Below are 15,915 nucleotides of genomic sequence, written 5' to 3' on the forward strand. Positions count from 1 at the left end.
TGAGAATCCATACAAGGTAAACAAATGTTTACACTATTGTACAGTAAGCATTTCCAGGGCTTAATAAAATGATTGTCACTCACTGTGCTTCACAAAAAAATTCATTTTAATGAATAAATAATCTGATGAAATCAAAAAATATTTACAATATAAACAAATGAAAAAGCTTTGGATATATTAATCTGAGCATCCTGTATTTTGCATTTTCTAACTGTATTTCTATCAAGATTCTCTCTCTCTGAAATGGTACAAAGTGGATAGAAATTACAACTCAACAAAGTTAACATGATTTGGTACATGTCTTTCCATTAGTTCAGATAAGCTACATATGATTCATTTATTATGCACGTGTTAGAATACAAATATAACTAAAATCATATATTATCAAAATGCCAGACAGCATTCTCCACAGAACAGAAATATACACGAGGCTGTGACAATAACTGAGAATCACAGGCAACGAAATATAACAGAAAAGTACAAATTCCTTCATAAGAATATAATTGTGCTGTCTTATTTACCAGAGGACTATGCTGCTTCACCACATCAATGGCTAGGTATGAATACGGCGTTCAACAACTGCCACGTGGTTTGGTGTATGTTGGTATGGGTGTCAGGCAGCGGCATTATAGTGGAAAACGGGCAGTGCAAGCAGTTTTATAAACATCTTTTAGGGCTCTTAAAAAGAGCCAATTATACAAAGCAGTATAAGCATAACACTGAGAAGTCTTCGTCTCATTTACACAGGTTTCATGAAGCGACTTGCTTTGTTTGTGGTGCTGAAAGGAGGAACTTTGTGCTGTTTATGCAGTCAGCCAGAATTCAAGTATTCCAAAGCCACTTCATAGCAGAATTTGTATTGATCCTGAAAAATCAAAAGAAAACCACAAAGTGAGTTATCGAAGGGACTTAATTAAGGGGATCAATATTTCTCTTCTGTTAAAATTATTTACTATCAGTTGTTGTCAATGGGAACCAGTTTGCAAATTCAATTTATATTCAGATAAGAAAATCTTTATTTCAACCAGACAACAGACATTACACACAGTAACTTACGCTACTGCTCATATTAGGTATGTATTTAGATGCTCTAATACACTTGTATGAGGAAAATTGACTACACATGAGCAAATTGACTTGCACCCTTTCTGTTGTCTGTCAAACTGCTCACGTAGCACTTCACCAGAACCGAAGATATTGAAATTCCTCCCTGGAAGTGTTTATTTTAAAACAGACCCAGTGTCTACTACTTCCCAGATAGTAACTTTTAGTTTAATGTCATTCATGCACTTGCTACATTTCAGGGTAAGAGCTGGTTACTGTTCCTCCTCTACATGCAGCCCAAACCCATGCCCAAGTACTGTCCTCTCCCAGGGTAATAGGCCTTTTGGATCAGGCCTGAGCTAAATTAATTGGATTCATTACAATTAGTTCTTAGCAATTAATGGTGATGGTTAAGTTAGGCTCTTAACAGCTCTTAACATTTAAATGAAACAAAAAAGCTGAAAGAAATAGTGGCTGTGGGTTCCCTGAATCCAAGAGCTCTGGCTACTAAAAATGCAGTTTGGAAATACCTGCCAGTTTTATGACTATGTCTGCCACTGAAATGCCTCTTTCTCTAAGGCACATTAATCAATTAATAAAAGATCACTAAGCATGTACTATCATATAGGAACAACAACAGACTTAGCTAGCAAACAGCACTCAGCCTTCACCTTCCCAGCATCACAAGTAGGAAGATTACAATTACACTTCAGATATATTCTGATTTTCACCAGAGTAAGCATTTTAAAGGATTAACTCTTTTGGCCTGTACTTGTGATTTTGGGTCACATTTTAGCTGAGAAGAGAGTCTACCTTAACATACAAGAGACAAAGTAATATTACAGCCATCAAAAAGCCATTAACACGGATGGACAATTTCCAAGTTTTTTTGTGGAGAGTTGTCACTTCAAAACAAAACAAACCTTAGGAGCATGTATCACCTAAGCTATGAATGAGTTGTATGTGATGTTTAAATATCCTGCAGGGTTTCACAAACTGCGTCTTCTTTGGAATGAGAAAAGAATAAAAAAGAAAGGATAGAAAGGAGTATTATGTAAATTATTCCTTTTCTGCTGTATTGCATATGTTTCTAAATAAGTGAAAATTGTGCTATAACTAAATAACAGATCAAAACAAGAGATCAGCCACTCATCCATTTCCATTTTTCCCATGCTCATTTTATGCTGATTTACTGATCCAGCAGAATAACTGTCATTTTTAGTGAACTGAATACCTGTCTTAAAGAGCAGTCATATATTATTTCCCACTGTGTTCACTCATGTATGCCCTTCATATGTTTTTATTATTCACTTGGTGGTGGATATTAAAAGTCTCTTTATGTTAGCTAGCTTCAGAGAGGTATATGTATTTTTTTTTGTCTGGGACACCTATTGGTAGGTCCAATAACATTTATCCCAAATGGGCACTCTGTAATAGACATTTTGTAATACCATGTGTTACTTTCCTACAATGGTTGAAGAATTTCACAGATATCCATACTGCATGGATGTGGCATTCTGATTTTTACACTTGCAGGAAAACCAAAGGTTCAATGAAAGTAAGAGATGAATCTCTAAGTATGGACTATAAACACTGCCCTTCATCTAGTCAGAAAGTGCGTAACAGGTATTGATAAAGCAGTCTTGAAACTGTTTTTGTGAAATACTCTTATAATTCTGAGTATTTCATCTTTTACCACAGAATTTTACAAAGGTAGATGAATATTACTGTTCTCACTTTTCAGATATGGAAACTGAGGAAAAGACATGTTAATATAAGAAAGGTCATAAAGGATAAAGTTAGTAACAGATCAGGAAAAGAACTCAAGTGTCCTGATTCCCTTTCACCATGAAACAGTCTACACGGAAATTGGAACCTTGCTAATTCAAATATTTGTTCTTACAAAGTAGCAGACCAAGACTGAATAGATGCGGTTCTAACTCTGCTTTGTCAGTGAATTACGTGCTAATGGCAAAAATCCTGATTATCCCCTGCCTTCTTTCCTCTCTCTGAAAAACAAGGAAAAAAATACTGATCTCCTTCACAAGTGCTTTGAAATCTTCCAATGAAAAGGCCTTATATGGCCTCTCAATGCCATCCAGACATTCTCAATACCATCCTTAATTTCCTAAAAGCTATTTTTATATTCTAAAATAATACGTTTAGCTTTTAATTAAAAAAATTCTCTGTTGAAAAATGGAGACCGCTGCCTGACAGATCTATACCTGGAGAACCGTCACAAATGGGAATTTATAGAGAGCATTTTTCTTCCACTGTACAGCTTCACACTGGTAATTTTCTTTTTATTTCTATAAAATAAATGAATAAGGGATCAGTGAGTTATGTGGACTTAAGCTCTGGGAGAAGGGAGAACAGCAGGCCTGCCAAGTCTCTATCCAAACTATACTATCTGAATGAAGAAGTAGGACATTTTTCTTAATATCTAGGAAGTGAAAATGTATGGCTGTCAGCATGATGATTCTCCTCCGAAGAATATAAACTAGAGGAGGAAAAGGAGCCAACTAAGCTGCCCCCTCCCACCATGGTAAAAGCTTGGTAGTTTCTCACTGATACAATGTTCACAATTCCATATTGCCCACTCATGGCCCTGGTTGTAAACTCCCTCCTTGCTTTGCACAGCTGGCAACATCTGGGTTTTTCCATGAGCAGGAACTAGGGGAGGGTCTGGGACTTCGCATGTAGGCTAGATGGGAGCACGTCAATGGAAGATGTGGTGAGACCTGTTCTTTGACAGGACAGATGAGGTGCAGTGATATGTGTAGTGGCAAAGCGGGTATCTCTGCCCATCTACACATGAGCCTGAAAGCTTCATTCTTCCCAACAGAAATTCCTGCTTTTGGCCCATTTTCCAGTGTGTTTCACACCCAGATCTTAGTAGCTCATCTGAGAGATAGCGATCTCTCCCAAAATTATAAGAGGCTGGACCAGCTGCAAGACACTTCCTGCCTCACCCTGGGCACCCTATAATGTTCAAATATGACCCAGATTTGTTTAACCAGAGCTTGCAAAAGCAGCTCAAATTTGGTCAGCATCCCTGAAGCAGCGCAGATGCTGCCTCCTGACTATGATGCTAAATCAAATACAGCTGCTTCCTAAGCAGTCACTTCTAGGGCAGGATGTTGTAAGCGGGTGTCTTTTATAGTCCCCACTTCAGAATCAGGTATCATGCTCCACCCGCCTCCAAGTACAGAACTCCATGCTGGAGTGTAAGAACCTGATGGTTTAAGCTGGTTCTGCAGCTTTTCTGGCATAGCAGCTGGCACTTGAGCAATGCTCCATTAAAAGAAAAAAAAAAAAAAGCTCATAAAACACTCTCTAGGAAAATAATTGCACGTGGCCCCTTGTTTCTGAACTTCTTAATCTTTCTATGAGATAGAGCAACCGTAATTAAATGCAATATTCTGGATGTCAAACTGAAATTCATAGCTTTGATAAATATTAGGTGATTAAGCTATTTATAAAATATGTAATTTGAAAATCTGGCATTTCATTTTACATAAATATTATTTCTACCATGCAAGGGCTGCTCTCCACTTGGTTCAGCCTGCTAGAAAAGAAAATTAATAAGGATGTTCGGCTGAAAGTTTAAAACTCTTAAAAAATTCAAATGAACTGAGACAAAGTCTCCTTGGGAAGAAAGCAGTGTAAAAATACTCTTACAAGTGAAGTGACTTCATTATCCCCTTTGAAAATTACTTCCTTGCTTTGTGAACAACTCCCACTGCAAATCCTAGAAATCTTACTGAGTCTTCTGAGAAAAAGGAACATCTTCTATTTAGTGATACAGTTAAAAAGCTCATACCAGAAGGTCCACCATGTTAGGCTTATTATTCCTTAGTGTCTTCACAGCATGGAATACGTCAACAGCCCTCTGATGTCGAAGCATTTCACAAACAATACTGATTGCACAAAATGTCCCACTACGGCCACCTCCATTCCTACAATAAGAGAGATGAAACAGCTCAGTTACAATTGGCTCCATATTACAAGTTTGTACAGCACCACGGATGGCTAAAGAAGACATGAGTTCTAGTAGGAAGAAACAACAGAACATTCCTGTCCCAGAAAGCTACCAAACTCTAGGCAAAACACAATTTTTAATTGGAATTAATGGGCCGAAAGACCTCAAGGCTATGATTCAGAATTCAACAGGCTGAAAGCCTAGCGGGAATACAATGGCTGAGTTTTGGACCAGCCTTCAGTGAACATTTAAGACAGCACAAAGAGGATGCTGAAATGATGACAAGTTACTCTTATATTCAACACCCCTTTGCACTGTAAACACACAAGGTTCCAATAAGCATCAGGCCTAGAAATATTAGAGAGAAAATGGATATTTGAGTTCTTTTACTCCAGATCCTTGTGCTTTCCTCCTGGACCAAAAGGCATTTCAAAGGAACAGCAGAAGTTCCAAAAGTCTCATTTGTAACCCTTCGGGCGGCTGCACATTTGGCACGGTAGGAGGTGGTGCTGCCACCTTCCCCTGTCAGCAGGTAGAGGGGCTGGCTGCCTGGCACTGACTACTTTTGAAAGTGTATGTATTCCTCCTTTACCCACAGTATCAGAGGATGAGAACCCAAAGTGACTTGCTAACAAAGAAGCCAGGCAGAAATGTTCATATGCATGATCAAATACAGTATTTGATAATACTTTATCCCCAGTTATTTTTAATCTTCAAGAGAATCTCTTTCTTTCTGGAAACCCTATTATTTCTAAAGCTATTTGAGGCTTTAGGCTACAATCTTTAGGCTGTGCTTCACCGAAAATAATAAACCTTAATAATTACCAAAGTGCAGACTAGTTAGCTAGCAGGTCTTTCAAACCAGCTTCACAAATGGTTGATTTTCAAAGGAAGATACAACATTGCACATCTGTCACATCCAGGCAGTATGAAAAGAATGCTCTCTGCTGCCAAAACATTGCCTGATATTGTGGGACTCTTTGAGAATTTTAATTAAAATAAAGTAATTTAAAGGATTATATTAGAGCTTTTTCTTTCTTTGCTGCCTGGAAGTGACGCATGTGTGATGTTGTACAACTATTTAATATCATCAGCCACCTCAGAGATAACAGTAATTTGCACTTCAAAAGGGTCTTTTCAGCTGAAGATCTCAAAACATTAATTAATCACACTGCACAATACTTCTTTGATGAAAGTATTATTATTCCCATTCTACAGATGGGGAAACTGAAGAGCAATGACTTGTTCAAGGTCAGTGATAGTGGGAGTTATTAATACACTCTTAGATTTTCCTCCATCTATCTAACATTGGGTCCCAACTTTTGGAAGTGTGTTAGTGTGTGCTTTTGCCGTTAGCATGCCTCTTTTCTAAAAGATGGTTAGAAGAAGGATACAACTTCAAGCATTGAAGACTCAGTCTCAAAAGCTCGGCTACTGCTGAGGGCAAACAGCATGTACAAGTATTAAGCCATATCAAAAGAAGGATGCTGACAGAGTGGATGAGAACCGGTGCCAGTGGAGCACAAAGGTCACAGGAAGACAAAAATGTATACCATTATTATAGAATCATAGAATCAACCAGGCTGGAAAAGACCTTTAACAACATCAAGTCCAACCATTACCCCAGGACTGCCAAGACCACCACTTAAGCCATATCACTAAGGGCCTCATCTACACAGTTTTTTTATGCTTTCAGGGACAGTGATTCCATCACTTTCCTTGGAAGCCTGTTCCAATACCTAATTACCCTCTCTGTGAAGAATTTTTTCCTAATATCTAATCTAAACCTCCCCTTGTGCAAAATGTAAAGTGCTTACAGGATCATCATAACTGGTCTATCATGCCACATTCACTGCTGTGCTTTACGTCTGGAAGAGGAATCACTCCTCTGTTTCCAGTACTTACAAGCAATGTACAACTGTGCGCCCCTCTCCCCCATTATATTCTTCTTGCCACTTCTCTACTTGGCGGATGAGCTTCAGGAAGGAGCGTTTAGAAACTGGAGTGTCTCTGTACATGGGCCATCCCAGGAATTGGAACTGCTGCACCATCCGATAGCCATCTTGGGGCTGCAGAGATTCAGGCAACAAGCAGGGAAAATAAAAGCATTTTTTTGGTACATAATTGAGATATTTGCATCAGTGAGGGAGGTTGTTCAAGAAGATCACTGCTGACAAACTACTGATGTAATTTCAACTGCCCCTGAGGAGTTATAACTTTTAATTCCAACAGAGTTATTAGAACAAGAGATTTTAAACAGAGTGCTGTACAAATAGACTAGACTAGCACAATGTTACAGCTGCAGGATAAAGCAAGTAATTAATATCATAGCAGAAACTTGGTAGCAAAGAGGAAGCTGCAACACAACTTCAATCACATACTTTTTTTTCTTTTTATATGCTTCAGCATTTTGAAGAATGCTTGTGTCCTTCTGTCTTTTTATATTAGAAAGGTCAAAACCTCTCAAGATATTTTGAAGCAGGAAACATTTAAAATCCCAAATAAAACCTTCAGATGTTTCTGCTTATAAAAAAATCTAACTACATTTTATTTGATTGTGTGCTACGGCAGCAGTCAGAACCCCTCTGGTGAAATGCTACTGAACAGTTGCTTTATGGTGATTTAAAATAAAAAAGGAGCATAGAACAAGTATTAGTGGCAGAAAATTACAGTCCTTTGAAAAGGGCATAATAAATACACACATGAAAACTGTTTTTTGTAGTCTAGGATTTGCCACTTTCATTTCTGTGCAAAGTGAGGGCATTTTAGTTCCACTTTTAAAATGAGCAATACACAGAAATGTTGACATTACAATTTTTTCTCTAGAGTAAGAGGCAATAGAGAGGATGCAATATTAACGAGATAAGGGAATAAACCAAAGTGGATGCAGCATTAGATATGTTTTTCAATGGGTTTTGTCTGCTTTATGTCAAAATTTGGAATCTACTGATTTCCTGGCCAGTTTCTTTCAGCTGACAGCCCCTCTTCCTAAAGCACATCAGCCAGACCCAGCTCCTGCTAAAGTTCACATTCACACTGCTGGAGATCGTGTTTTTTACATTGCCACAATTACTGTGAATGCCAGGCCTTCATAGTATTAAAGAAGTATCTTGAGGCTTACAGTCTGTTTCCCTGTTTGGATGTTAGTATGGTTTTGGGTGTGGTTTTGGGGCCTTTCACTGACCTGGGAGCTATTGGATCTAGGGCAGTGCCAACTCTTTTCAGCAGGAAGTGCTGCTAATTCCTAGCTGTGGTTCTTCGGTGACTGATACCAGTCCATTGCAAAGGCTCCCTCCATCTGGATGGGAAGAGATGCCTGGTCTGTGGTGGAATCTTTTTTCCACTCAGCTTGGAAGACATGCCTTGTCTCGTCTTCCGTCAATTTTGTGGGAGTGTAAAAGTTGGACATGAGAACATATTCGTCCCTCTGAAGTGCTTACATGTATTACGAAGTGTGATTAGTGGGACAAAGTCTTTGCTAAAAGCCTGGGACTAGTACTGGCAGAGATGCCTAGTACTGGTGCACAGCTTTCTTTGCATGACACAGGATACAAATACGCAAGATGGCTAATTCCACACTGTTGAAAACAGCACTGATTTCTGCATTTCTTGGCTACCATACAATCTGAATACTGCATTTATTTCATTTGCATTTAGCACACTTGAGATATGCATTCAAATATTTTTTACTTTAATTACACACAGAAGGCTTTTTTTCTCATTGATTATGGTGTGACTCAGTATTGCACCATTGCTTCCAAATAAATATGCTATGAAATGCGAATGGTTTTATATGAGTTTAACTTCCATTTTTGTGAGTTGAGTAGGATCGTGTCATCTACTGAGACAGAATTGTTTTGCAATTAATATCCTTACTCTGGCTGCATTATAAATTCGGAATATCCGGCTGATTATGTCTTCTTCTAAATCAGCTGATACAAACTCCACCTGAATAGGACCATGTCGGTGTACTCCATTTTCTGGCCAGTACTGAGGACACAGCTATAGAAGACCACAAACACAAAAGAACACAGTTAATAATTTTGAATTTCTCGCTGCCTCAATATACTTTTCTAGATTTTAATTTGTGCTGCATTTATTACTGAAATTGTCACACAGTATCTTTATAAAATACACAGTGTACCATCTTCCACCAGTTCAGAGCACTCTGCTTTTACTTGTATGGAGCAAGTTTAAACAAATGCCTTTTCACTTAACTGGACAAGCTATTGCTTGCTGCTATACTTGCCATTCTCTGGTATTTGGAGTAACACATCTGACACTCAACATCAATTCTGCAACACGTTATGACAAGACACGGGGGTGCTGTCAAATATTACTGTATCTCAAAGACAGTATGAAGCTGAAGGCTGGTATCGCCAAATGTTCTGAAAAGTTGGTAATAACTCAAACACACATCAGAATGAGTGCTTTATACTGTGAAGGGTGCAGCAGTTCTCAAATCTCAGGAGTTAACTTTCACATCTGTTTCACCTGTGACTGGTGATACTGGCTAATACCAGAATTGCTTCAAATTCTGCAATAATAACTACTCGGTATCATCTTACGAGTGCTACCTGAAAACAGTAATCATGCTTTCTTTAGTGCTCAGAAGACATTACTTCTAGGTATCTAAAGATCACAAAGTAATATTAACATTACCTTGCACAGTTTTAGTCTAATAATATCACGATGCCTTAATCCAGGAACCAATTATCATCTGTGTTAATACTTTAAAGACTAAATCACCACTTTACAAAGAGGATTTTGAAGCCAGACTCTGCTTGTCTGTTTTTTTTCCACAAAAACCCTAATGATTTTTTTTTTTTTTTCCAGGGATATTTAGAGCAGTTCAAGCATGCAGCTTTTGCAAACATTCACTAAAATTAAGCATGAACTCGTGAAATTTTGTTTGCTTGCAGAAGCACTGATGTCATATTTGGAACTTTATTTTATTCAATAAAACAGCTGTGGTCTTCATTCTGCAGCATTGCTGTTGGTGATCCAGAGCTGAGCTGACAAATCACATTTACTCCAGATGTTGTTTTGCATTTCTTCTAACGCTTAGTCCTCAATAAAGATGTTTAGAGATGACTACATTTTAGGAAAACATAACCACTTACTACATCAGTTAAAAAGAGAACAGGGTCTGATTTGCAGGAGTTCACTTTAACAAGTTAAAACCGGAAATTTTGATTTTTTTTTTCCTTTATTTTACCTGCCCTCCGCTCCCCCCCCCCCCCCCCCCCAATTTGGTCTGCTGAGAAAATTACTTTCAAATATTGTCAAATATTACATAAATTTTTATTATGAAGTATGCTTGTGTATAGGGTAGCACCATGCAATGCATACAACTAATGCAAACGCCACTGCTCAGATCATTTAACGTGCACAATTTAGTACCCGTCTTTCAAATACATTGGAATACTGTTCCAACAGATCTTTGAAAAATGCTTGAAAGATAATAAGCAGAGCTGTTTGCTGGAGCTGTTTTAGGAAGCCACAATTTCAGGTTCTAAAGAAACCAAAAGCATTTAGGTCTGCACATTTTGCATGCATGTGATGCTAGCGACACTCTTTAAGTCAGAGGCACTGTGAAGGGTTGAATTTAATTTCCCAATAGAGTATAACAATCCACATAAATTGTAATATCTAAACAGAACTATAAACACTCCACATATACATAAATAATAATGATAATACTGATTATTAATAAACATGAACGTAAAGCGTGTTTTTAATAAGCTCTGCCCTCTCTCCGCTTCTGTTTGCTCTAAGGGTTTTGAGATTTATTCCTAATGAAAAGATTGTTAGTCACATTAGAGGAAAAAGGTTTAACATACTGGGGAGGCAGGTGCATTAACTGCATATCCCAATAGCTTTTAAACCCCGTGAGGCTAATAAATGCTTGAAATAGCCATGCACTATTGTCAATTCAAAACACAGCCCACAAATTAAAAAAAACTCCATTCAGCAGTCCTTAAGAGTCTGACTCCCTTGAGTCTTTCCTTATTCACTCAGAAAATAATCTGAGGCTCATGAATAGAAGTTTTGTCTTTCATTTATATTTTTTTTTCCCTGTAGACAGTTAAGGGCTTGGAATCAGAAATTCAGTCTTTAAAATTGTGTGTGGAATTCTTACGTATTCCTTTGAAAGACAAAATGGCAGATTACTATGTTTTAAAAACAAATTCTTCATGTTAAAAAGAAGTAAGAGGAAACATTTTTCTAAGCGTACGCAATAATCAACAAAGCTAAAAAGAGTCTTGATCATGTCAAGAATAAAAAAGACATGTGGTCTGCTATAAAAAACAACAATTGCTCTTAAACCAATAATTAGCAAATATTTACATATTAAGAATCCAGATTACCACTGTGTTATTCCAGCAGATGGCTGGTGCAGTTTGTTGGAACCAAGGAAATTGTATTTGTGTAAGAACTTAGAATTGCACAGTTGTGAGCCAGGCTCTAGGACTCTCCGTGATTAATGCTAGTGATTAAATTGCCAAACCAGTAGGTACGGTTTTTCAATTTTCTAAAGAACATGTACAGCATGCACAACTCTTTTGTAAGGTAATTACATCCCCCCCCATACATTTCATTGCTCTGTTTTCTCTTCTGAAGGATGTTCAGTCCTCAGTCTTGTTTAGTTCCTATCTCCCTCCTAACAATATAATTTTATGTCAAACATAACAGATTTTTACACTGGGAATACATATCCCCTGGTAAGCAGACCAAGGTCATTGATCTGTTTCAGGTGGGCTAATGAATTGGCTTCTGTTTACAATTTTTGGCTATTGTTAGTGTGTTTCAGACTTGGGTCAAAATTCCACAACCATCATTTTTGGTTTTTAACAGCTCTTCCCAAAGCATGTTCACTTATCAGAATAAATTATGGGTACATGCACTTATGTGTGTGTGCGTTAACATTTTGGTAGAGAAGCTGCTGATTGTCTGATTTATTCCTCTTTCCCTATATGTATCCAGAAGCTACGAATCAATCTTTTAGTGTGTTAGTATTTAATGCTGTTTTATAAAACTAACTACATCCTAAAACTGTTCTGAAATGCCAAGGCACTAGCACTCTTCTTTTGAATGGACCAGTTTTCTTAACTTACTTGTGCAGGATCCACATCATTAAGCATAACGAGTGAAGTGCAGTGATAATCTAGGACCAGTCTCCAGAAATCTTTGACAGTATTTGGTAAGGGATGCTGTGTAACTATAAAAGCTGACGGTTGCTTGTAGCTCTGCAAAGAAACATCGAGTTAGTGAGAGGAATGGTAAGAGGTAAAAATCCATTTATCCTGTCATAGCCCCAAAACTTTGGGACTGAAAGCGTTATTTCTATTTTCTATGTAATTAATGCATTGTTTTCAGCTCTTTCCTGAGATTTTCTATGCTTCAAAGTTAATAAACTGTGTTTGGGCAGAATACAACTTCTGCAGATGTTATATTTCTGAAATTCATTTTATGCCACAGGCACAGAGTAAAATAATCATAAGGTTTTGCCTCCAATGCAACTCCTACAAATATCTGAGCAACAGTTTTATTTTGAGCTGTTAATGGACTGATTAATCTTGGCAGTCTGCACTTAGCTGTTAATTTGAATGATGCCTGTGAAAGGAAATATCTAGTTATTTTTCAGAAATACTGTTGAAATTCTGCTCTGACAGCCATGAAGGTACCCAGGGGATAAATTTCAGTGCTCTTTGTTTTATTTAGTACCAGACTATGTCGTTGACTGAGGTGTTTGGTGAAACTGTTCCATTGTGGATCTCGTACTAGCATTTTCACTTACATTCTCCTGAGTGTTGAAGGCCAGCGTGGCTGTATTGGGGTAATTGTTGGAGGGGTTACTGTTGCCTTCGTTAAGGAAGGCAGGGAAGCCTTCACATGCCTGGAACTGAAATATTTGGTACCACAACCAGAGGTAAAATCTCATCAGCTATTTGCATCTTTCTTTCAGAGACAGTCACTGTAGATACCACAGAAAATTAATCCAATGTGTTTTGGGGTACAGATGAAGACATGCAAGATTTCAGTTCTTTGTTTTCGTTTCAGCAAACTGCAACCAGCAGGTATCGATGCTGCTGGTATATCAGTCAGCTGCTTTCTATCTTACAGGTCTTTTCTTGCTGGAAGTTGCATGCAGATGACAGACGCTTGAAGGGCTCTCCATCACTTCCTCAGTTAGAAGCCCCAGCAGGTTTTTTAGGCAAACCATTCTCAAATTCATTCTGATACTGAATAATGAAAATTATGCTTCCTACCCCTTTTGCCTGAAGTGTGCTCTAAAGGCTTACATGAGGTGAACAGACTGTATCTCAGCTGATGCAAGTGAAGGTGAAATGCATCATCTTGCCTGCTGGAGAGGGAGTGCTGAGTTTTTAGAGAGAGGGACAAATGTCTGTTTCTGTTTGTCAGCACAGGGACATTGCAGGAGCCTCGCTAGGGTGCTTCAGGTGGAAAGAAAACCAAACCATCTCCTCCCTCAGAGCCTTGTGCCAAGACACACTTTTAGATGCAGCTCATCGTTTCAATAGTGAAGAAGGGAAGCACTTTCAAAGCAAGTATTGAGGCACTGTTCTTTCTGAGCAGTACTTAATTTACAGAACAAAACAGTACTGAACTTTCCAGGAAAGAAGACAATGTAATGGCAAAGTTGAAAAATTGCAGATCAAGTAAGCTCCGGTCTAATATGAAATGTTGTTGACCTACTGTGAGAACCTAGAGAGGTTGCTTAAACTTTTGTTCTCAGTTTCTCTACATAGATAAACATAAAGATAATACAGCTACCTTTTCAGAGGAGTGTTTTGAACTTAGGCTTATTTTAGGAAAATGCTTTGAGAACTTGGAAGGAAAGAAATGAAAAAACTGCTATAAACTGTTATTACTCTAGCTTCACTTTTTAAAAAGGCCATTTACAATGTGTTCATTCTTTGCTAACCTCGGGTTTCTTGTTGTTTATGTGTTTGACAACCGTAATTACTATAACTCTAAATTGTCAAAGATAGGCTATAAATATCTACAGACTGTAAAGGCGGTTTAAGTGTCTTTGTACTGATATTCTATTAGCAGGATTAAAATTACCATAGATGCATTAGAAAAAATAATCCACACACATATGAAGAGGAATCATTCATTCAAACAGAAATAAATCGAAAGATTGAAGTAATGGCTTGTGTACTATCTTGTGCTGACAGACAATGATTTTTTTTGTTAATTACTGTCTAAATTAGAAACGAAAGGAACTGAAATATTGCTGCAAACCTTATTATCCTATTTAACTCCCTTAGTATCTTAATAGGTAACTCTATTTTTCCTAGGCCAGATGGTTAAAAATTCAAGCACTAGGGAGAAATCCAGACACATATAATTTATCAAAACTCCCTGATTTGCTCTCTGAGCATGGCTTTGAATCTTGGCTATGACATAACTTATGTGGGATCCTAAATGTACTTGGGAGTTTAAAGATTTTGTGCCATGTTTTTGGAAAACAAGCTAGAAAGATTTCAGCTTTCTTATGCTGACTCCACTTTCTGGCATTGCTCAGTTTGGAGGGCTGCTTATTCCCTTTTTATTATTAATGATGTAGTAGAGACTTACATCCATCAGTGCAGCATTAATGTAGTTACTGCTCTCCCCATCTATCGTTATGAGGAAAGGCAGGCATCTGTCTGGAGGCAGAACATCCATACAGCGATTCTTTTCATGATTTCGTGGTAAAAGTGCTATGCTGCAGTCTTCTACACGCAGCGTCGGAGTCACCATATTTAAAGTCTTTCAAAAAGAGTAAACAATACAACAGAAAAATTAACACAGCAGTGAAAGCATCCCAAAATATTTAAGAATAGATCAGCTCAGCATTCAGTTTCAGTGGGAATCAATATGCAACGAGATGAAAACACATCACAGTCAGCAGGATTTAGAACCAAAAAAATCCTGGAAGCGTACAGATCTGAAAAATAACCTCAAAGACAGCTGCAGAATAACCTGCTTTCTGAAGAAAGAACAGTGGAAGGATCTGACATCCCTTGAGTAGAAAGAAGGTTTTACTGCTTCCTCACTGCATTATTTTATGATTTAGCATAATTCAATAATTCAATTAGTGACATGTTATTTTTTCTTTTTTGCAGTCTTTCCCTCCCAGCCCTAGTCCAAAATTCATATGGCTATAAGCAAGCACTTAAGCAGAAGTCTTTAGTATACCTGAACTGCAGAGCTTCTAGGTAATGCTAGCCACAACTTACCCTAAATTCCTCTTTGATTTGGCTGGAGTTAGTTTGAGGATCCAGTTTATTCATTTCATAGTAAGCAGACCTAACTTGAGAAGCTGGAATAGATGTGTCCCCACAAAGACAGGCTTCCAGGATAGCATCATGGATGAACACATACTGTTCCTGGTAAAGCAATTCAAATACTTACTGACATAGAGTGCATATGATACCAGTATTTTGGTAAATAAACAATAACAATTATTACGGTTGCCACTAATTCTCTCTGACTTTGGCAGCAACAGAAGCAAGACCAGAAGGAACAACAGCAGTTCATAAAACTTTATTCCACTCACTTAGAAATTAATATAGAAGGATTGACTCAAACTAGTTATAAATACAAACAGAAGTGCACTAAAACTCCATAATAAAACTCAGAATGTTTCTGGTTCCTCCATTCCTCTGCACAGTTCTGTAGGTGCTATCACATAACTGGGACTCGACAAGATGTACCCCAGAATGAATCCTTCCCAGAAAGAAAACGCTCATTATTTTTCTTTTTTTAAAAAAAAACCAAACCATTGTGAACCTTAAGTGCAGCATAACCGTGCACTCATTTGGCAGTGGCTCTTCAGGTTTGTGTGTGGATTTTTCTTCTGCCTATGACTGAAT

At 37.8% G+C, this 15,915-nt stretch overlaps 1 protein-coding gene across 1 annotated transcript in view; it reads right to left on the reverse strand.

The window, feature by feature from the left end:
• Positions 1–302: 302 nt before the first annotated feature.
• The window catches only part of PTPRM (protein tyrosine phosphatase receptor type M), a gene marked incomplete at its 5' end in the record, with an annotated part of 476,815 nt that continues 461,202 nt past the window's right edge, over positions 303–15,915 (reverse strand). The window contains 7 exons of the mRNA XM_080610125.1: positions 303–865; positions 4,868–5,003; positions 6,932–7,095; positions 8,903–9,028; positions 12,145–12,276; positions 14,636–14,809; positions 15,280–15,429. Of these exons, the coding sequence (XP_080466251.1) occupies positions 812–865; positions 4,868–5,003; positions 6,932–7,095; positions 8,903–9,028; positions 12,145–12,276; positions 14,636–14,809; positions 15,280–15,429 (936 nt within the window). The 3' untranslated portion in view covers positions 303–811. The remainder of the gene's footprint in view (positions 866–4,867; positions 5,004–6,931; positions 7,096–8,902; positions 9,029–12,144; positions 12,277–14,635; positions 14,810–15,279; positions 15,430–15,915) is intronic.

This window comes from Psittacula echo, assembly GCF_963264785.1.
Source record: "Psittacula echo genome assembly, chromosome: 2".
NCBI lineage: Eukaryota > Metazoa > Chordata > Aves > Psittaciformes > Psittacidae > Psittacula > Psittacula echo.